Source organism: Trachypithecus francoisi, unplaced genomic scaffold (genome assembly GCF_009764315.1).
Source record: "Trachypithecus francoisi isolate TF-2019V2 unplaced genomic scaffold, Tfra_2.0 Lachesis_group15, whole genome shotgun sequence".
In the NCBI taxonomy this organism is placed as follows: Eukaryota; Metazoa; Chordata; class Mammalia; order Primates; family Cercopithecidae; genus Trachypithecus; species Trachypithecus francoisi.
In genome coordinates, this window is record NW_022681460.1 from 45,495,597 (window position 1) to 45,519,948 (window position 24,352).

General features: G+C 33.5%; 1 protein-coding gene across 4 annotated transcripts in view; it reads left to right on the forward strand.

Moving 5' to 3' along the window:
- Positions 1-24,352, forward strand: part of GRIK2 (glutamate ionotropic receptor kainate type subunit 2) — a 716,255-nt gene that overhangs the window by 426,640 nt on the left and 265,263 nt on the right. For all 4 annotated transcript variants that reach the window (XM_033234701.1, XM_033234699.1, XM_033234702.1 and 1 more), the window contains 2 exons: positions 4,876-5,019; positions 7,611-7,718. In XM_033234701.1, coding sequence (XP_033090592.1) covers positions 4,876-5,019; positions 7,611-7,718 — 252 coding nt within the window. The remainder of the gene's footprint in view (positions 1-4,875; positions 5,020-7,610; positions 7,719-24,352) is intronic.

Below are 24,352 nucleotides of genomic sequence, written 5' to 3' on the forward strand. Positions count from 1 at the left end.
AATAATTGCTTGTTTCAATTTTTTTTTTTTTTTTTGAGACAGAGTCTAGCTTTGTCAACCAGTCTGGATTGCAGTGGCGCCATCTTGGCTGACTGCAATTTCCGCCTCCCAGGTTCAAGCCATTCTCCTGCCTTAGCCTCACAAGTAGCTGGAATTACAGGCCCACAGCTACCATGTCCCGCTAACTTTTGTATTTTTAGTAGAGACCGGGTTTCGTCATGTTGGTTAGGCTGGCCTCAAACACCTGACTTCAGGTGATCCGCCCACCTCGGCCTCCCAAAGTGTTGGGATTACAGGTATAAACCACTTGGCCAGCTTTTTTCAATTATTTTGGATGGGTTTTCATAAGGTAAAATTTTTCCTATGGATTTATCTGTGGTATTGGTTGAGGGGGTACTTTAGCTTTGATTCTACGGTTAGCAGTAGCGTAGTTTTCATATGATTTTTACAGCATCAGTGGTGTCTATGATTTCCTCAGTTTCTTAGACTGTGATTGTTAGTGGAGACTGGGTTGAGATTTTACTGGGTATAGGCGTGCCAGGTAGTTCAGTCCTCAGGCCCAGTGGTGTTATTGGTGGGCTAAGTGTGCCTGTCTTTAGGCTCCTGTGTGGCATACAAGGGCACTGGTGTTACTGGGTCCAGGAGGGCCAATTGTTGGGCCTCCAGGAAGCTTGCTTGGTTTCAGCAGTGGCAGCAGTGGGCATGTGTGTGGTGAATTCCTGGGCCCCTAAGCAGTGTGCATGGCATGAGAAATAGTAGTAGTGGTGGTGGGACACCCGTGGGCTCCCAGGCATCAAATACTGGTGTTAGCAGTGCCTGCAACAGACTGGATGGTCCAGTCCCCAGGAGGAGTGCACAGACACCAACAGTGGTGAACGAGGCAGGGCTGTTCTCAGGTCCCTGGATGGCATGCTTGGGTACTTTGTGGATAGTGCCAGGGGTGTGGGCCTGCCCTTAGCATCCCCTGATGGTTGTATGGGAATAGGCTGTGGTGAGTCGGACAGGGCGATCTCCATGCCCCAGGTATAGTAATGTATTTCTTTTTTACAAATATATATTTACCAATTTTCTATGATCTCTACCTTTTCTTATTTTGCAGTGCCTTTTCATTATGTAAATATTTATGAACAAATTATATAGAGATTTGTGCATTCAAGTGCTAGTTGACATTTGTTACATTGTGTAACTACAAAACCACCTTCACTACTTTGCTCATTAACTGTAGAGTGCTGAGTGAGAAACCCAGAGAAAAGGATATAAATTTTGGACAGATTATATGGATTAAATCCAGCTCTACTTGTATATGCTATGGTTTGTTTTTTGAGTTGCTTAACTGCTGACTGCCTTGCTTTCCTATTTGACACAAACTTGATGGGATTGCACCTGAATAATGGTTATGGAAATTAAAGGAATTAATTTAAGGAGAGTGCCTCACACACAGATATTGAATGAATGTTGGCTATTAATATTATTAATAGAAGACAAATTTTCACATATTTGTGAGAATAAGAGAAGCCACATTTTTGTGAGCATTCTTGTGAGAATAAGAGAAACCATATTTTTGAAGCACTAGAATTTTCTCACAATTTTTCAAAGAAGGAAGAATTTATAGATACACAATTTTACAAAGAAGGCAATAGTTTTAATCTGACAAGATATTAAATATAAACATAAAAAACTACATACTATCACAAAAACAATTAGTCTAAAATTAAAACAAAAAAGTACTCCAAACTGAAGAACATATAATAGAAAGTATATCAGAAGTTCTGTTTATTGATTTATAAGTAAAGATATTTTAAACTGGGAAATCCAGAAGTAGTTTGATCAGCAACTTTTAAAGTACTTGTACCTTTTTCTCAAGGATTTATATTTTATTGTTACAGACAGTCATCTTACCATTTTGCCCAGACTGGGCTCAAACTTCAGGGCTCAAGTGATCCTCCTACCTTACCCTTCCAAGTAGCTGGGCTACAGGTATGTGCCACTGTGCCCAGCTGTATTTATCTTGTAGTTTAATAATATAAAAATAACAGATTTCAAAGAGTTTTTATTTTTGATAATAAAACTCTTTGAAATCTGTTATTTTAAATGCAATTTAAAATAACTGAAACTCTATATCAGAAAAGATTTTTCAATTTTTAATTAGGCAGAATTATTTTCTAGCATTGTCATATTAAATAAGGTTACTACTCTAGGATTTTTATGTATGTCCTGTAAGATCATCTATATGTCAATAAGTCATGAAAAGCTATCTTCATGAAAACTTGGAATTAGAAATATTATATGTGTTATTCTTTTAGTTATTTTTTGCATAAATAGATTAAAATTTTTATCTTGGCAATAACTGCTATGGTATTTGTAATCTTCCTCATATATTACACATTAATCTTAAAAACTGTGGAAAATAAATACGAAATAAAAATTTTACTCATGATTATTTCACAAGAGTTAAATATTATTAATTTATTGTGTTTTCCTGTTGTTTATATAGTATGTAGTGGTGGCTAAAAAGCATTCCTGAACAGAGAGGGTCGGCTTCTCCACTTGTTAGCTGTGTGATTTTAATTAGTTCTTCACTTCTCCCAACCTTGGTTTTGTTATTTATAAAATGTGAACAATAGGTTTTTTATTATACTATTATTCAGAGAATAAAGTAAATACATTAATTACTCTCATATATAAGTATATATACATGTGTATTTTAGATATGCAATTTATAAATATGTATATTGCTTTATAAAATAATACTTTATATTACTCTATAAAAATATATAAATATATATAATATTTATAAAGTAAATATATATTTATGTTATATTTCCAGCACAAACCATTATATATATGCTTTTTAATGTATATATTATATAATAGTTTATTATGTATAACATAATGTTATATATTATAATGGTTTTATATATTATATTATATATTATATATTACATACGATATATAATATATTATAGTATATTATATACTTATATATTATATGTAATTTATGAAACCATTATTATATATAAAATCATTATGTGTTATATATAAAACCATTATGTATATTATATATAAAACCATTATTTATACATTGATATATATAATGGTTTATGCTGGAAATACAGTTCTGCATAATCTAAATCTAATTTAACACAACACCATTTAAGATGTATTTAATTTCCATCTAGTTAAGTATTTTTCAAAACTGATTTTTTAGTGCTTATATAAGAAAACATTGTGAATTTATTTAGAAATTTCCCTATTTTGGTCATTCAGTAGACTTCCACCCTTTTTTTTTTCTAAAAAATCCCAATGGATATGTTGCCTTTGTTCTTATCTCTGATTTTCTTAATGCTAATTCCAGAAAGAGGAATTGCTGGATTAAAATAAACATAAATATTTTTAAGGCTCTCTTATGTTTTATGCTGCAAAATTACCCTTTCTGTTGACAGTGATATATTTTAAACACTCAAACTGTATCTTCCCAATTCTGGTGATAATTTTTGTGTAATATATGTAGTATGTCCTCTGAATGTTATCTCGGGTCAAAGACAAGTATCAGTCAAATCTTCAGGCTCAGGATATATGCCTCTATGAACTCCACTACTAGTTTTCACTATGCATCCTTCAGGGTATGTGAAAATAGTCAGTAAAATTTATAAAATGAAGGTTAGGAATCTGAGTTATTTTCCCCAGAGATTTATGAACGATAAAATAATATTATTATGTTCTCTTATTGCATTGTGCTCTTTAGCCATCTTCCATTTTGTGTGATATAGCTCCTTAGGATCCATTTGTTTGAAAGCTACTGTGTATACTCATTTCGTATTGTGGCAAATGCTGTAATCTACAGGGTTCCTATTCATTTTGGAATTCATTTCACAGCTCACTAATTGTGTGAATGAGAAGAGGAAATATATGCTTTTATTCTAAAGCATGCCAAGCAGATGGTCAAAGTTCATTGCTAGGAGTACTGTCAGTGTGGCTGTCTTCTCCAGGTAGTAAGCCTGGCATCGATCTGTCAAACACAATGTGAGGGTCCATTTAACACAGCACTTGACAATCACTGAGCCTCTGTTTTGTTATGACTTATAAACATTTTATTTTTGTATCGTCAGCCTCCAAAGTGGTTGGTCATTTGAGCAGGTGCAAACACAGTAGAATTCATATTCGTTTTACTTGAGAAGCCAAATGAACTTTTATTCATATGGAAATCTTGAGGAAAGGAAACAGTACAAGAGATTAAGCTTAGCTTCTTGAAAAGCGAGTAATACAGCTATTGAGATTCAAAACTACCATCGTTTCTGAGATTGAAACTTTTGAAAATTTGAGTTGAAGAAAAAGATCAGGATTTATATCTTTTTAAAGCTAAAAGATTAAAACAATGAAAGAATGTAAGGTTTTAAGTAAATCTCCCTTAAAATCTTTGTTTCTTCCTATAAAGGGAAACTGTTTACTTACTTTTATATACAATATGTAATTTATGTGACCATTAAAAATGTTAGCAATGTACTTATTTTGTTTCTGTGTGTGTGTGTGTGTGTGTAGTGAGACAGAGTAAGAAGCAGAGAGAGTCACTAAAAGGAAATAAAGCCTGTCTTCATACATTTCCTATTTCAATGGCAATACTAAGACTATATATAATTGGGTTATTTCAGGAAAAGGAGGGTAGGTCAAGTTTTCTTATGGAGCTGATGTAGTAATTTGATCATAATGACTTGTTTAAGAGAACGAGAGCATGTTAGAGATAATGTTTTCTTCTTTATACAAAGAAAAACGGGATGTATATTTCCCTTACCTCTTCCCTCTCCCTTCTTGCAAACCGTCTACCGCAGGTTCTACAAGTTATATTGACTATACATTTCCCTTTCCCTTGCTTTTCAGACTGATGCTGCTCTAATGTATGATGCTGTGCATGTGGTGTCTGTGGCCGTCCAACAGTTTCCCCAGATGACAGTCAGTTCCTTGCAGTGTAATCGACATAAACCCTGGCGCTTCGGGACCCGCTTTATGAGTCTAATTAAAGAGGTACGTCAGGAGAAGAACATCTGCCTTGTCTCTTTTGTTGTCAAGCTGAATGAAGTGAGATTATTGTGGTTTTTCTAGCAAGTGACCTTTTACTTTATGTTTAATTTAAATTTTTTCTCTTATTCCAAATAAGCAAAATTAACATTTTTACTAAATAATACCAAATGAAAGGTGGGGGGAATCCCATTAGAAACAAAATATCTGTCAAAGTATCTATGAGGGTTAACCTTTACCTTTCTGAATCTTTATATTTATTACTTTTCCTTTATGTAGAGATATAGATTAATAAAAGAATACTTACATTTTAGGCAACAAAATATAAAATGCATTTTTAACATAAATGTCATTTGCACTACAGTAAAATGATACCTAATTTGTGAGGCTTCAAGTATAGTTATTTAGATTAATTGTTCCTAAATATGTCTAGTTATTAAATTATATTAACAGTTAACAAAAATAGAATATAGGAATTAATCAAAGTGCAAAATTTACTCCATATTATATAATGCAACCATTCTTATGACCACATATCATTTCTGATTATGTCTGTTACAGATCAAGCATATTCATAGTGAGAAAAAGAAACATTTTGAAGATCATATGTACCTACAAATATACATGCATATATATACAAATACATATACATATATATTTTTCCTGTCATAAGAGAAAGTCCTTTGTTAGCTTAGAATACTTTTCATATATGGAAGTTTAACCGAGCCTTAAACTTTGCAATGAAATATCACAGGTATTATTATCATATGAGATTTTTTATTAATGGCTTAAAATAAATCATCAGTTCATCTTGTAATAAATTATTCATCATGAAAATAAAAGTGCAAATAGGATCATAATTAAGTATCTCTGAATATCCATGAATTTTCTTTGTCTAATTCTTATCAAACTCTCAGGTAGATGAATTTATTATAGTTTCCGAATAATATGCAGTTTACTAGTTGCCCATATTCTAACATTTACTTCTGGTTTAAAACTGAGCCTTAGTGAGCTGCAGATATAGTCCACAGGTCTGGTGAGATGAAGAATTGATTTTTCTGAACTCAGCACTAGATTATTGAAACCATGACATGTGTCAAGCAGCCCGAAAAGAAGCAGTTGTATGACATTCCCCATTGTATTTATTGTAGGGTGTAATTGAGAATCTTGTCCACTAAATCACACAGTGTCCCCCTTATGAGGACCAACAGGAGAAATTTCTCTCAGGTCTCAGTGCCAGGAAAAGCTTTTTCCTGAGCAGCTGGTATGTCTTAAATTATAGACCCTGTATATTGTGTTTTTATCATATTTTCTTCTTTGTTTTGGTTGCTAGGCAGTTCAGAAGTGAATTTGCGATAAAATTATTTGTGCAATTTCACCTGGTATACATTTCTTTATGCCCTCTCTACCCCAGATTTGTTCTACTGTTTTACACTTCTATTCCTGTACTTCTTGATCTTTTTGTTTACTTTTATACTATTATCCATTTTTGTTAATCACTTGAAATTTTTTCTTTGGAAGATGTTAGGCTAGAAATATTTTTTTCTTCCTTATTGTAAACCAGTGAACACATGTTTAACTATAGCAAAGACATGTTGCAGTATGTTTATGAATATATATTATAATTTTTCTATTTCATTTGTAAGTTGTTAGCTGAAAACTATTTGAGAATCCTGCACATAAATATCCAAATATCATATGGAGCCTAAGAAATTCAGTAATATTAATTTCAAATCCTTATTGAGATATTACTCTTAATCTGCTGATATTTATTTCTTTGGGGTCTTGTTTATATTATTTTAAACATTTTAGTTGTGAGTATACGTTTTATAATTTAAAATTTCTGTATTTGACTACTTTTTCCTAAGCTATTTCCAAATTACAGACAGTGGAAAACATCTAATTGTGGTTCTATAATCAACAGAATGGGAAAATTTTTACATTAAAAAAGTCCAGGTATTTACTCACCTTTTAGGGTTGAACATATTATATAGCTAGATTATTATATTCTCATCTCCTTCTGCATGACATATATCTTGATATGAAGTAATTATAATACATTTCCCCTGCTCTTACTTAGGGGAAAGTAAAGGAGTAAGTTAATTATTCTATGGGGAATGTATATGATTGAGTTACTATAACATAGCTTTTCCTGGATTTGGCTTCTCTTATTGTAATAAGTTTCTTTTCATATTATTATGAATTTGGTAGTGGGATTTTATAACAGTAGTTCTATCTGTATTTGCCAGTGAGATCTTTAATGTCTCATACACCATAAAAAGTAACTAAATTCATCTGACTTTACTAAAAGAGGTATACTACTTACAACATAATAATACAGTCTCTCGTAGACAGAAAATTATAACTGGAAAATGCATTTTATAAAATGAAAAATTTATAATACATTTTCTACTGAAACTAAGATAATTTATGTAGAAAAACATTTTGCAAATTTCAGAGGAAAATTAAAATATTTAAAAAATCTCTAGCAATGTCAACTATGAAAAATAATGAACATAAGGTTCCTACTTTTATGAAAAAATATTTATTCCGTCTTTCTTCACTTATTTATTATCATTTTTTTTCTATTCCCATAGGCACATTGGGAAGGCCTCACAGGCAGAATAACTTTCAACAAAACCAATGGCTTACGAACAGATTTTGATTTGGATGTGATCAGTCTCAAGGAAGAAGGTCTAGAAAAGGTATTTCAGCCAGCTTATTTGCTGTAATTACTAAATGAAACATATCTCAAAGAAGATAGAAATATTCTCTGTTGTAGTCACATTTCATTGACATTTAACTTTATTAACTCTAAAAATAAATATTTAATTCATTATATTGAATATAATAATTGACAATTAGGATTCAAGGATAAAGGGTACCTTAAGTCAATTTTATATTTTATTTTCTAACTAGAAGTTTTCTGATGCATATAATCTTTGAAATGATTATAATGTTAATTAGTCTTAAGGTTTAATATAGCAATTAGAGAATATTTGGTTTAATATGGGTCTTGATACATGCAGTTTATAATCACTTGTGGTTGCATAGACTTTCCAACTTGGAGCAGGCTATTAAAAAATTAAATATAAAAGTGTTTCCATTTTTTGAGTCATATTTAAGTGAAATATTTGAATTAATGTATGCACAGTAAATAGGGCATATATATAAATGTAGCACACTACACTGGATCTATCTTACTTGATTCTATTGCTAGGGACTATGGTAAAGCACCCAAAGAATTTGGCTATGTGCATACTTAATGAATATTTCAGTGTGAATTTTCTTAAATATATAATGTATGTATTTAGATATTTTCTGTTAGATTCATTGATAATTGACAAGAGATATTAAATCTTATTAAATCTTTTTAGATATTATCTAGATATTATTAAATCTTATTAGATTTTATTAAAATAAGAACTTGAGAAAAATTATATGTGACTGAGATAATATTACTTTGAAGATAGTAAGCTATCTTATAGTTTATCTAGCAATGAGACATGGAGCTTTATTTCTAGATAGAAAGTGAAGAGGAAAGCTGAGACCTAAGAAGGGCTTTTTTAGCCTGCAAGATAACAGCACATTTGAATGCTGATTCAAATCATCCAGGAGAGAGTAAAACTACATTTTTGATAATGTCCCCAAGACAGTTTAAGTACATTATGACCAACTGATGATTCAAATTGATATGACTGTTACCTCCTGCCATTGAGGATTTCAAACTTACACTTTGTCAAGACCATGCAAAGTCAGGAATATTTTATAATAAACTGGAACCCAAGTATTCATGAGACAGTCCCTTCCTAACTATCTCACTCTTAAGATGAGAAAATTAGTCTGTGTCCAAGACTGGAGTTGATAATGGTGGAGTTCAGTAAGCTCTTAAGGAGTTTATCTTATTGTTTACTGGAGATGTTGTTACCTTATTTATGAAATATCCAAATTACTAGGAGGAACTTGGACCATTGCTAACATTTCAGTACATCTGCCTAAAAATGGCAATGCTCTTCATATTACCATCGATATATTCCTGTCTTGAATTCAAAATAAATAAAACATTACAAAGTTTTCTCGACCGGGCGCGGTGGCTCAAGCCTGTAATCCCAGCACTTTGGGAGGCCGAGACGGGCGGATCACGAGGTCAGGAGATCGAGACCATCCTGGCTAACACGGTGAAACCCCGTCTCTACTAAAATATACAAAAAAAAAATTAGCCGGGCGAGATGGCGGGCGCCTGTAGTCCCAGCTACTCGGGAGGCTCAGGCGAGAGAATGGTGTAAACCCGGGAGGCGGAGCTTGCAGTGAGCTGAGATCCGGCCACTGCACTCCAGCCTGGGCGACAGAGCGAGACTCCGTCTCAAAAAAAAAAAACAAAAAAAAACACAAAGTTTTCTCTGTGCTCCATTGTGGCTTATAGATATGCCTGAATATAATGGTTATAATGGTTATCAAGTACATGTGATGATTTATCACACTGATAAGTGAGGTAAACCAGTATGAGTTTTGCAGGTTGCTCTGAAATTTCATAAATATTTTTTGCATTCTTTTCTAAAATCTGAAAATTCATTTTGTTGAATTAATTATGTGTAATCCTTATCCTCAAGGGGCTTTTCATGTACAGTGATAAGATAATACATATTGTAAATGAATACAATCGAAAGCTATATATTTCAAGTTTTCAAAAGTCCAATACAAATATAATTTCTGATAAAAGATAAAATTAATCAAGAGTCATAGTCAATTGAGTACTTAGAATTAGCCTTTAAATATGTTGAATTATTGATTATTAGAAATTCAGTCATTTTAGAAGAAAGTAACAGCATGAGGAAACACAAACATAGCATTTGATTTTATCGTTATACACATACACATACACATACACATACACACAGTGGAAGTGGGAGATAAAGCTTAAAATGCTAGATTTTAGTCATAACATAAATACCATGTTCAGGATATTTGCAGGATATTATAATACAGTGCGAGTTTAAAGAAAGAATAGTCCTGAAGGCTATGGGTTACTTGGGAAGATAATACAGTTTAGAATAATTTTAGTATGAAGACATGGATGTAAAACCATTCTAACAGGAAGTGGAGATGAGTAAACAGTTTGTGACAGAAGGCATCAACTGAACCATCAACAATGCTGTTAGTTCAAAGACTAGCAAAGCATTTGGACTATGTTTTTAAGGAGAAATGGAGGAGCCAGGTAGGAAAAGGGGGGATACCAGGGATAAAAGCATAACTCAAAGATTGGAAAATGAAATTAGCAAGTAGGATAATTACTAGTATAAAGGAATTGGCATAAACCTTCCCCTGAAAAGACAGATAAGGTACTGAGGATGGGTAGAGGTAAGTTAAAGAGAAAGGGAACAAAAAGTTCACAAGAAATGTTTTCAATATCCTTGAAAATTTGTACATGAACTCATCAGTTAAAGGACAGAGGTAAAGTTTAGTCAGGTCTTAAGAAAAATTGAAAATTCCATTTTGACAGACTTGATTTTGACTTAGAAGGAATAAAGTGCTGCTAAGTAGCAAAAGGTCCTACTTTTAAATTTAATAGAATGGTTAAGAGCCCAAGGTCTAGATTCAGAGAGATTTGGGCTCAAATTCTCACTCTGCCCTTTACTTTTTATGGACAAATTTATTAATCTCTCTAAAACACGGGGTCTTATGAATCATGAGACAACAGCAGTTATCTGCCTAATGAAGACTGAGCATTATTGACTTGATTTTATTTCCCCCTGGAAAGTACAGTTACCACTCATTGATGGAAAAGACAGCATCCCTACCTTGATAGAATTCACAGTTTAGAAGGGTCAATAGATGGTGATCCAAGAGGCTTGAATTTCAGTTCCAATTCCATCAAAACTAAGTGCGTGAACTTCATCCTGCCACCTAACTTCTCTGTGTCAAATTTCTCATCTTAAAAAAAAAAAAAAGTGGAGTGCAAAGGGCTGCCCTCTTGGACAGTCTGAAGTGAGAATGCTATGGCCTCTAAAAGAACCCGGAAGTACCATCTTGAAATATATTGAGGCTAGAAATTTTAATCGTTAAAAGTTAAGAATTATATTCTATCATGACTGAGAGACAAAAATGAAGAAGGAAAACATGTAACATGCTAGCTTTATCCCTCTTCTCATGCCCATTGCCTTTTTTTTCATTCTCATTCTGTCTTGGTCATCTTAGACCACTTCATTTAGTAGATTAATCCTCTAACAAATACGGAAGAATGTCTGTCTTATGCCCTCATGAAGGTTATAATCTAGTAGAGGGAACCTGCCAATGATAAATAGACTCATTAGATGTATAAAATTATAAGACTGGGAAGTAATAAGTGCTGAAAAGTAGGTTATTTTGTTTTTATGTCACTGACATGATAGATTTTACATAATGTTCAGAAACATGAACTTTAGGATTAAAACAGTTAACAGGAAGGAAGTCCATATTTCTGTTGTTTACAACTGTGGAACAGATAAACCAGGAAGAAACGAGTATACTTCTAATGAATGGGAAAAGGTGGGCCATGCTCAAGTGTCTGAGCCTGGAGTGGAGATGGGCATCCTTTCTACTTAGATAGTATCCATAGATCAAATGAATTCTTTCTACTCTATTATAACAGAAGCCTTAATTGGAACCCAGCCCAATTCACTGTGATCCCAAAAAGATCACCGTTACTATATACACAGCCAGTCGCTTCTGTCCAAACAAGCTCTCTGGGACCATGGCAGTGGCTTCAATGGAGGAGGGGAGGGCAAGAAGAGGAAAAGACAGTAGGTGCTACTACAGACTTTGTCTAGCTCAGGCAATACTTTTGCTTATGAGAGGCTGGTATTGAGCACTCAAGAACAGGAAAAAGGAAAACAGAATAAGTGATTTTCCAAGCTTGAATTCTTCTGGCCAGTTCAAAGATTGTATAGTGTATTCTACTTTCAAAATATGTTTAGAATCCATTCATCTCTCATCACATCCATTGCTGAATCATAAGGGTGGTACCTTTCAACTGTACAGCTACACTGGAATTCCCACAAGTCTCTCTGTTCAACTCTCTTATAATCCATTCCCTAAACCACAACAGCCAGACAGATATTTTTAAAAGAAAATTGGCCCATGTCATCCCTCTGTTTAAATGCCTTCATAGGTTCCCATTGTATTTTGAATAAAATCCAAAGCACCAGGGACCTCTCATCATGTTCTCAGATATTTTCTTATGCCCTACCTACAGAAGGTTTTTTTTTTTTTTTTTTTTTCATTTCCTCAAGAAAACAAAGTTTTCTTATCACTTTGGCATAGAGTAGTAGAAACAGTTTTCCCAGCAAGGAATATCCATTCCCAGTGCCTTTGCCTGGAGAACTCTTACTCATCCTGGTGGTATCATCTTGAATATTACTTCCTTAGATAGGCCTCCTCTAAGTCTCTAATCAAGTTTAAATTTCTCCTAATGCTCTGCCCTTTTTCATTTCTGATTCTATCAAAGTCCACAATTATTTATTCATGTAAACTTTATAAAAGGGCTATCTCCCTAGCCAGAGTGCAAGACCTACTAGATGGAAAATATATGCTCCCTTTTCCACTATTATATTTTAAGGCTTTGCAAAGTATCACTTGTCTTGAGGACAAACTATGTACTTAAGAAAGATTTGTTGACTGTTGAATGAATAAAGGATCTTTATGGAAATTTTGAGGTACTTCACATAGAACGCTTACTCAAGTGTCTGATGTAGAGTTATTTTCCTATAGCACAGTTTGTTGCTTTTCCTAGCTTTGCTCTGTAACTCCAACATGAGAACAAGGAAGGACAATAGTCAAGGGTCAGTGGGTTGGGGTCATGGGTCAATGTTTCAAGTGGGTAAAGGATTTTAGATTGCAGAACGTCACCCTGATGTCTGAAATTGTAAGGATCCACATTGCTTCAGTGTCAAACCTGGCCCCATTCATGGCACAGTTAAAAACTGCAGTTTTTCTTATGCCCTACCTACAGAGGGGTTTTTTTTGTTTGTTTGTTTCCTCAAGAAAACAAAGTTTTCTTATCACTTTGGCATAGAGTAATACAGTTTTCCCAGCCAGGAATATCCATTCCTGGTGCCTTTGCCTGGAGAACTCTTACTCGTCCTGGTGGTATCATCTTGAATATTACTTCCTTAGATAGGCCTTCCAGTGTTACATTAAACAGTAATAATCAATATTCTATTTATAAATGTTCCTTTCTTGTCCTTATGAGTTAATAGTATGGAAATAAAAAAAGCACACACAAATGAGAACAAGCAGAAGTTACTATTCAGAACTTACTATGGGAAGGGAGGTAGCATCACTTGGATTAAACTGGGATTCAAAGGCAAGCAGGGGAGTGGAAAAGTTTTATAGTGGAAAGAAATGAAGACCTCAGGTGTGCTGATTGGAGATTGCTGGCATAAGGAAACTGGATTTGGTCTAACTAAGCAAGGCACCTGGATAATGGGTTTGGGGGACATATTTGACTTTCTCTGACTGATCCTGATTTGGAGGGTGGCAAAATATTGGGAAACTGGAAGTAATAGGATGAATCCTGATTGTTTTGGGTAGATTGCTGGCTGAGATTGTGTTTGGTTTCCTGAGATGCTCACTCCAGAGCTTCTGGGTCAAACTTTGTCATCACACATGGTTTGGTCATTGTCTATTTGTGTATTCAGTCTGTGAGTGGAATTACTGAAGTAATTTGGAGGGAGAAGAACAGCAAACATAAAAAGAATCAGGAAAAATTTACTTGTGAGGAAATACAAAAACATCATCACCAACGATAAATTTTTGTTTTGTTTTGTTTTTGTTGTTTAGAATATGTAACCAGGATGTAACTTATTGTTGGAAATGGTTTATCCTTATTGTTCAGTCACCTGAAGCTTAGCTATGTGCTTGGGAAAGACCAGCTTCAGAGGGAAGAAAACACAAAACTGATGGCATAAGATGTTACAGAAATACTTAGGAAGATCTTAGACTATAACTTCAAAAGGATGCCATTTACAGCAAACAGAGTTGGAAGGGGTCCACACAAAATGCATTTAGACTGAATTGATGACATTATATAAAATAGTGGAATTTCATTGCAAGATGAGCTACCTAGAAGCCATTTTTGGGAAAACAACCACTTAAATTTAGAAAAGAATTTCCAATAGGAAATTGTAATGCAATAATAAAATCCCTGAATCTTAACTCATGATTGAATTTTCTTATAAACTCTCCTATGTAACCACGGAGTATTTCATGTGTTTTCCAAGAGAAAAAAATCAGTCTTTTACTGTTACACTTTCTTGGTTATTCAAAATAATTTTTATTTTACTACAGAATATTTGTTTCGAAGTACAGATGTAAATTAATATTATTCTTGTGTACTTCTCTTATCCTTTTTCTAGCATCAAAGTTGGCCATTCTGATTATTTTGTTGATATTCTCCTGTGTGATATTTAAATGAAAATAGACATTGGAGAATAGAATTTGTTATCTCCTCAGCAGATAGGCTCTAATATACCATTATTAAAATTGGCTTTATGTATTAATATTATATTAACTTTGAAAAATAGAAAAGATAAAACTGATAAATTTCTTTAGACAGAAATAGTGCTGAGGGACCTTGAAGCATTTGGGACTATAAAAAATAATCACAATGCGTTTGCTTCAGCATAGGTTTGTAATAAATCAGCTTCTAATTTGTGTATCCTTTGGGAAAATCTTTAAAAAATACAAAAAGACATTTTATGAAATATATGTCAATTTCTATAGTTAATAATATAAATATAAAAATAATATATACATGTCTAAATAGTATTTATAAATAATATAAAGCAATATATTTCACATTTACGCATCTCTAAAAGGTATACATTTGTCATATTTCACTTTCATGTGAAGCTTCATTTTAACTTTTAACACTTATTCTTCTTAAATATTTACTGCTTGCACCTAGCAGTATAGAGACTAGTATCAGTAAACCATAGGCTTTTTGCTAAAACTCAACTATCTTGATAATATATGAGGAGGATAAGAATTAGTAGTGAAACCCTGCCTGCCTGAGTTTATAGGCACATGTGTTCTAGAATTAGAACATGTTTCAAAGTGCTTTTTGAATACTTTTTGTAAAATATGTATTTTGAAGAAAAAGTGGTTATTTCTACAGAAATCTTTACTATTGACCTTTCTTTTACTTGTTGAATACTGCCCTCATTAAACTCCCTATGAAAAAGGTGTCTGAATGAAATTTACAATCTTCAAAACTTATCTAAATCTGAAAATCGACCTTAGATAGGTGAGAGCTATATTGATTATAGATTTCTAGATACCGGATGCATGGCAGTTTTTATCTTCCTCTCTTTGGTGGCATTTGGTACATATACTCAGTCCCCATGGCAACAATGACCCCCAACTTGTCCAGGAACTGAGATTTATCTTGCCTTCCTGTAAGCAATGCTAATGGTGGTGTTAACTAGTAATCTTTAAATAAGTCAAAAAGTTATGTTTGCTTCTCAAAAACAAAAATACTTCCTGGGCAGGATCCAAGCCTATTGCCTTTCTTTGGAGATGTTAGCCATTTAATTTGTCTAACTCTTATACAGAATTCATTATAAGCCCTGTCTCAGAACTGTGCTGACATTTTTGTGTGTCAGTGTGTATAGTTATTATTTTGCTTGGTAACTTTACACTTTCAGGACGGTAACATAGTTCAAAAAACTATGGATGATGTTTATATTCAGAAATCAATTAGATTGCCTTATTTGAGGCCACAAAATTTATTGTTTTGGTTACCAAAATGTCTTATTTTGGCCCACCAATGAATAGTAAATATTGACTTTTTTTCTTTTAACCACTAAATTCGAATTAACACATATATAAATAAATTACAATTATGATATATATATAACGTTGTAATTGATTGATTTGATTTCAAGTCAAATCTGAACTACTTTTTTATCTGTGGAAAAAATGGCTTTTAACTGAATGTTATTGTATTTTCATATTTGGGAACATTTAATTCATTGATTCGAACATTATTTAAAAAATCAAAATCACCACCTGTCTGTTAACTCTTTAATTGTGCTTAGCGTTAAATTGCTCTAAACTAAAATAAAAATCCTAAATGAGAAAAATCAGTGTTTAGATTATTAATTCCTTTCCATGAGATGATTAAATACTTACTGATTTATTATACTCATATTAGCACTGTAGTTCTCAAATGGTAAAATCTCAGATCCTGTGCACACTAGTTGAGAGTTTCAGGATACTGATTACTAAAGTGTTCTTTGTCCTATCCTTATAGGCCAATTAACTTATATCTGAAGGTCAGCCAATTCCCAGACAATTGCTCTGTACTCTAAATTCTAGCTGGCAGGAAGCACATAGGCTTTGCTGTAAAATACTTCTTTTTGTTTTTCCAGAGCTCAGGTGCCAATGTTTAAGTGCTCTCTTTTCAACACATAGTTCAATGGAAGTAAACCGTTATTAAACTTTGATGTCAAGGGTTATTAGACAATAATGCAACTAACTATCTCTACTTTTTATTTAGCTATTTAGCATTTGAAGGGGTGAAGTAAGCAAAACAAAAGTCTCTAATTTCCCACTAATAGTGATAAAACTACTCTGTTGAAAAAAATCTCTGTACCCAAAATTCATGCATTGTATTGGATTCAGCAACTTGGGTTTTCAGAAATAATAGGTATATGAATTAATAGAGAAATAAACAGTCCACTAATGTATATTCAGTCAATTGCAGAAAATATTCATCTTTCATACATAAATCAGCATTTAATATAAATCTCTTCCTTATGCTTTCTATTTCTCAATTCCCTCAAACAGTACTATTGGGGTGCCATTTTTTTTCTAAGAGAAATAGTCAATATACTTCAAGGAAAACCATACTTTGTGGGCCACATGATTGGGGGCAACTCATTTCTAGAAAGAAATTTCTTTAAACAAACATATTCTGAGATGGAGAGTCCGCATTGTGCTAAGACTGTTAGAAACACATGTACAGTGTGGTTTCTCATTATCATCACACAGGCTTTCTTTGGAGAATTATGGCTTATATTCTTTATTCAAGGCTGATACATTCTCCTGACATTAAGTCAAAACAATGTACAATCAAATAACTCTTTTTTCTTTTTTACATTGTTGTCTAATGGAAAACTATATTGATTCTTTTTCCATCTACCAACATCCAGTGAATATTTTGTTAGTCAATGCCAGTAAGATAGTATAAAGAGAATTTTGATAGATTTGGTATCAGGTATTTTTTAGTGGAGAATTTAAATTATTTCTTACTTTAAAATAAGTTTAACTTTATTTGGAACTAGTATTTTAAAAACTAACTGGGAATGTTTATTTTATTCCTACTTAAAAAACTTTCTTGTATACGTATCAAACAGATTATTACCGTAAATTTCATAGAAAATAAGAAACATGTCACATTGATTCGGCATACATAAAACAGAGCTAACATGCATCTTTAGAAGAAATGATAAGATGCTAATTTCAGAGGTTAACAATTATATAGCACAATAGAGGAAATAGAAACATTTTTCGGATTTAAAGTAGTAATATGAGTTACAAAACAAAATTTGTACTGAGAAAACTGTCAACAAAATAAATAAACAATAAAGGATCAACTAAATTAGATAAATAATTTAAAAATTATTGTGAAAACTGTTCTTTTTCTACCTAGAAAAAAATACACAGAAACCAAAGAAAAAATATACTTATAAAACAAAATTACATGAAGAATTTATACATTCCTGAAGAACAAAACCTATAGTGTGCAATATTTATTTAAAATACTTATAAAATATAATTTGGAAAAATTGAAATGCAAAGTAAAGGTATGTGGCATAATATTTCAAACACTAAATACGATATTGAGATAGATCTTAAAACATTAACTCAAAAAAGAATAATAAAATATGGAAAACAAAATATGTAATTATAAAAGAATAGACACATAATTTATGTTCAACATTTGCCAAATGAATGAATGCTATTGGAATGTTAACCAAAAAAGTCTGAAAGTTTTTATCATGGAGTAATTCACTCACTTACTCTATTTATTTATTCAATAAATATTCATTGGATATTTATTATATAATTTAAAGACTGATGAAATATTTCATTTTGTCAAGGCACTCAGAGTCTAACCCAGCAGGATCAATAAAAATGAAATATAATTTGGATTCAAAACAATACATAAGTGGCATTTCTGAGATGACAAAAATAAAACATTTATTTCTGTTCAATAAATATGATTATTTATGTTCAATAAATAAAACATTTACTGGTTATATTTATGTAACCAATACATTCAGAGATCTCACATATAAAGCCTGTAGGATGTCCTATATTCAAAGGCCTTGGGGTAAAAAGATGAGTATGCCAGTCTCCATCCATAGGGAATTTAATTTTTACTAGACAGAAGTAAGTAAACAATTAAAATATAATGTGATACTTATTGTAGTAAGTAAAAGCATACCTAAGTTGCTCTGTGTGGAAGCATAATAAAAGATCATCCATTGCTGTACAGAGGAGGAACTGTTTTATCTATATTTTGAAACTGTGATTAAGGTACATGCATAAGGTAGTGAAGGGGAAAGAGTACACCTTCTATAGAAGACATGAGGACACAGATAATTGAGAACTACAAGATAAAACAAAGTCTATGTTCAGAAAATGGAGAAATGCATTATAAGAAAAGAACTATTATTTCTCTACTCAGTCTTTAGGTAACATATTTTGCAAAAAATTCATATATACATGGTATACACATCCGTATATAACATATACATAAATGCTATGTATGCATATACATAAATGTACTGTATATATAGATACATGCATACATCTACATATACACACACACACACACACACATATACATATACACACACATATATGTACTGGTTGATATTTAATATTTCCAAATGATAATACTGAAGAATTTCAAGAAAAAATATTCACCAACAACGAAATACATATGAGGTAGCTGTCAGCCTTTTTGAGCAACATTAATACTAGAGAAAAATAAATAAATAAAACTTAGTTTTGAAGGAAGACAGCTCTGATACAGGGGTCTTCATTTAGCTAAGTTTTCGTTATATAAGAAGGCAGCAAAAATACTTTTAAATCTCCAACCATATAAATATGTCACATAGTTATCTTTTATAAATAAACTGTCTTATATAAGAACAATGATAAGTGAAAAGCAAACACTCAGCAAAGAAAAAACTGTGGCTAGATATCCTAGTAAACATCAAATTCAGTTAAGCCCAAAAAAAGATAGTTTCAAATAATGGGTTTACAAATTATATCAAAATTATAGCTTTTTCCTTGTAGCAAAATAATTCATAATACACGAAGCAAAATAAAGAGAGGCAGTGTTTACAACCCCAAATTAAATTAACTAAAAGCGGCTGGGCACAGTGGCTCATGCCTGTAATCTCACCACTTTGGGAGACTGAGGCAGGCAGATCACCTGAAGTCAGGAGTTCAAGACCAGCCTGGTCAATATGGTGAAACCCCGTCTCTTCTAAAAATACAAAAATTAGCCGGGCATGCTAGTGGGTGCCTGTAATCCCAGCTACTTGGGAGGCTGAGGCAGGGAGAATTGCTTGAACCCGGGAAGTGGAGTTTGCAGTGAGCCAACATTGTGCCACTGCACTCCAGCTTAAAGGACAAAGCAAGACTTCATCTCAAAAAAAAAAAAAAAAAGTTAACTAAAACTGTGAATCAGTATGTGTGGTAGCAGAATGGGACAAAGCATAGATAATTTTAGTAGAGTAGATATTTCAATTTTTATGCCTGAATATTCATTTTTCAACATGATAGTAATATTTCAAACAGAAGTTGATAATACATATTAGTAGACTTAAATGTATTTTATCTCCCAATTACCATAGGAAAATTTCCAGGAGTAGAAAATAAATAGTAAACACTAAACAATGTGAAGAGAGCAAGGCTAAATAAAGATAAGATTCAGGAAGAGAAAAAGTTAGGACATTGAAAAATCCACCAAGGCACTGCTTATAAAAAAATCCAACAAAATGAGAAATATGTTGAAAGTGAAAATATATATAATGATTTATTAGCAAATGCAAAGACACAAATAATGGAGGTAAAGTAAGTGTGATTAATATATATTGGGAGTTTAGGTAAAACAAAGTAATTGAAATAAAAACAGTTATTTTTTATCAATGAAAACACCATCTACAGTTAAAAGACTTGACAATTATAAACCTCTATAATATAACCTGATGTTATTCAAACTATTAAAAATAAAAGCTAAATTGTTATACAGTTGTCTTGTGGAAACTACCATGAACTGTAAAGGGAAAGATAACAAGTAGAAAAATTATTTTGGAAAGGTATTTGGCAACATATACTAACAATCTTAACAACTCAGATTATTTGTGCTCAGTCATTCTAATTCTAGAAATCTGTTTTTAAAATAATAAAATGTGTGAACAAATATTTATAAATAAATGTGTTTACTAAGGCCTTGTAACAAAGATAGTTAAATCATGATATGTTCATATGACCATTTTGTTTAGTCATTAAAACTATGGATTTGATTATCTTTGATACCAGGAGAAAATGCTCACAATAGTGTATAAACAGAATATAATTAGTAATTGTCATAATTATAGCATACTTATAAACACACTATGTTGAATACTTTTTCATTTAATCTTCACTATAGTTTAGAAGTAGATACTATTGGCCGGGCGCGGTGGCTCAAGCCTGTAATCCCAGCACTTTGGGAGGCCGAGACGGGTGGATCACGAGGTCAGGAGATCGAGACCATCCTGGCTAACACCGTGAAACCCCGCCTCTACTAAAAAATACAAAAAACTAGCCGGGCGAGGTGGCGGGTGCCTGTAGTCCCAGCTACTCGGGAGGCTGAGGCAGGAGAATGGCGTAAACCCGGGAGGCAGAGCTTGCAGTGAGCTGAGATCCGGCCACTGCACTCCAGCCTGGGCGATAGAGCGAGACTCTGTCTCAAAAAAAAAAAAAAAAAAAAAAAGAAGTAGATACTATTATTTCCCATTTACAGATGGGAGAATTGAGGCACAAAGAAATAATGTGCCCAAGTCACCTGATGGTAAGTGGTGGACATAGGATCCTGGCACTCAAATACACTGTCCATAAAAGCTGGGCCATTAACTACAAGGCTATGATGGCAACTATTCTAGGAATGTATGTGGAAAGATAAATGACAAGAAAAAGAGGACTACAATATTAACCATGTTTGACTCTGGGTGTATTCATAGGTTCAAAGTTTAAATTGATCTTCTTATATCTTTTGCATATTTTATAATTTGATGACAATTAATATGCATTTTTTCTGACCACAAGAAGAAATTAAAGAGCCAATTGGAACATAAGATAAAATAAAAATGAATAAAATCATAATTTTCTTTTTTTTTTTTTTTTTTTGAGACGGAGTCTCCCTCTGCCGCCCAGGCTGGAGTGCTGTGGCCGGATCTCAGCTCACTGCAAGCTCCGCCTCCCAGGTTCACGCCATTCTCCTGCCTCAGCCTCCCGAGTAGCTGGGACTAGAGGCGCCCACCACCTCGCCCGGCTAATTTTTTTGTATTTTTTAGTAGAGACGGGGTTTCACCATGTTAGCCAGGATGGTCTCGATCTCCTGACCTCGTGATCCGCCCGTCTCGGCCTCCCAAAGTGCTGGGATTACAGGCTTGAGCCACCGCACCCGGCCAAAATCATAATTTTCTATAGCTCCTTAAGACTTTTGAAGCACTTTCATACTTCTTGTATCTAATTGAGTCCTTATAATTAGAATGGTCCTGTAATTTATTACCCAAATCATGATATTTTTTATTTGTACAAGAGGGTATTATTAATGAAGACAGTACCTGGGCAAACCAGGATGTCAGTCACCATATATGAAACAATTCTATAAGGTCAGTAGTGCTTAAGCATCTTAATTCCATTTCAGAGCTAAAAAAAAAAAAAAAAAGTACTTCAAAAGCTTGAACAAGTCATAAGTCATATGACAAAATAGTGGTTCCCAAATAGATAAAAATAGATTGCCATTACTTCATCCATGGTTTTTACCATTAAAACAAAACAAAATCTCTGGTGACAACTTCCTCAATGGAAAAGTTTTGAGTCATATATTTGACAATCTAGGGAATATCTAAAACTTTATTTGACTTAAAATTTTAAAGCCACTGATAGTTCTGAAATTTCATAATGTTATGCTAAGAAAGCTGAGATTTACAAGAGAGAATAACTAATACTCGTGAGTGTAGGAAATTGTAGATTCATGTAATATGCATCTGTGTCTGAACTCCAAAAAAACTAGAAAAAGCAACTAACTAATAATGAAACAAGAGAAGTGTTTTCAGATAATAAGATGAATGAACATTAAGCTAAATTATTGTTATAAAAATAATAATAGAGGGTGGCATTATGTGAAATGGGAAATTCTTTGTATCAGTTACTTGTTTAGAAAGTTGAAAACTTTCTACGGTGTTATTAGATAGACCACAGTGGACAAATGATGTTTGTCAGTGGTTTGAGTGGTAGAATTACACATCTGAAAATCCTAGCTATTTTGACAATTTATACATAAAGAAAGTAAAATCTAAGGGAACAAATGCATGATAGGTATTAATTATGGACCAGATATAGAAAAGTGACAGTCATTCACTGCAAAGTACTATCTGCACATGTGTCTTGTTTAGCCAAAAGAGTATTTGCAAATGATTTAAAATTTGAAACACTTTGGCCAGGTACAGTGGCTCACGCCTGTAATCCTATTACTTTGGGAGGCCGAGGCGGGTGGATCACGAGGTCAAGAGATCGAGACCATTCTGGCCAACATGGTGAAACCCCGTCTATACTAAAAATACAAAAATTAGCCAAGCGTGGTGGCGGGTGCCTGTGGTCCCAGCTATTCGGGAAGCTGAGGCAGGAGAATTGCTTGAACCCGGGAAGCACAGGTTGCAGTGAGCAGAGATTGCACCACTGCACTCCAGCCTGGTGACAGAGCAAGACTCCATCTTAAATAAATAAATAGGCCGGGCGCGGGTGGCTCACGCCTGTAATTCCAGCATGTTGGGAGGCCGAGGCGGGCGGATCACGAGGTCAGGAGATCGAGACCATCGTGGCTAACACGGTGAAACCCTGTCTCTACTAAAAATACAAAAAATTAGCCTGGGGTGGTGGCAGGCGCCTGTAGTCCCAGCTACTCAGGAGGCTGAGGCAGGAGAATGGTGTGAACTCGGGAGGCAGAGCTTGCAGTGAGCCGAGATTGTGCCACTGCACTCCAGCCTGGACGACAGAGCAAGACTCCGTCTCAACAACAACAACAAAAATAAAAATAAAAAAAGTAAAAAATAAAAATAAATAAATAAACAAATAAATAAAAATTTAAACACTTTAAGCAGGTCAACAGGCATTCTAGTTTTGACACCCCTCCATCCTTCCCTACTCAGGTCCCCAGCAAGCCCTCTACTAGTCCTGGTGGTGCCTTACTGGAAACTCAACTAAAGCACCTGATCTGGGAACATGCAGTCCCAAGGCACACAGCTGTTGGAAAAGCAGGATTGGGGTTGTGGTCCCTCCTTTCCACTGTGCCTTGACATTTTGTGAGATTTAAAAATTGCACACACTTGAGTAGAAATTCTTACTACGGCCCTATACATTATCATGTTTCACATTGATATGACCTGCTTGGCCCCTAAAGTCTTTCATTATTGATTCCGAAATAGAATTAGACTCCATCTTCAGGACTTTGGCATAAGCATAGTCTAATGTAAAGAAATGTAATTGGCCAGTAGGTGGTTTAGTTTGGAAGGAATACTGAATTACTTGACTTTTTCCTTTCCTAACACAAACATCAGGACTATACATAATTTAATGGTGAAAGGAAAATTAACTCCCTATGAGGAAATATGGCAAAGAGGTTATGCTGATGGGACCTTTGTTAGCATATTTAGTTAGAACAGAGTAAATAATACCTGCTAAATCAATGCCATTTAAAAAAGACTTAATTTATGTACAAACAATTATTTTAAAGATAATTTGATAGTTTTCCTTTTCTTTGAGAAAAGTAATTTGGATACTTATCTAGGACAGTATGAAAGACATATTTGTTATTGATTACTCCTAGGTTTGAGATAGTGAAGAAAAAAAATGATTTCACATCTTTTGCCTCTGCTCTTCCTTATTGGTGATCATTGTTATATGATAGTGCAATGGTATAAGTGTCAATAAACCATCTAATCAATGCATTTTGTGACATCCTGTGCTTACATGTGTCTTCTGGAGGCTTGTCTGCATTATCTCATAGGCTGTG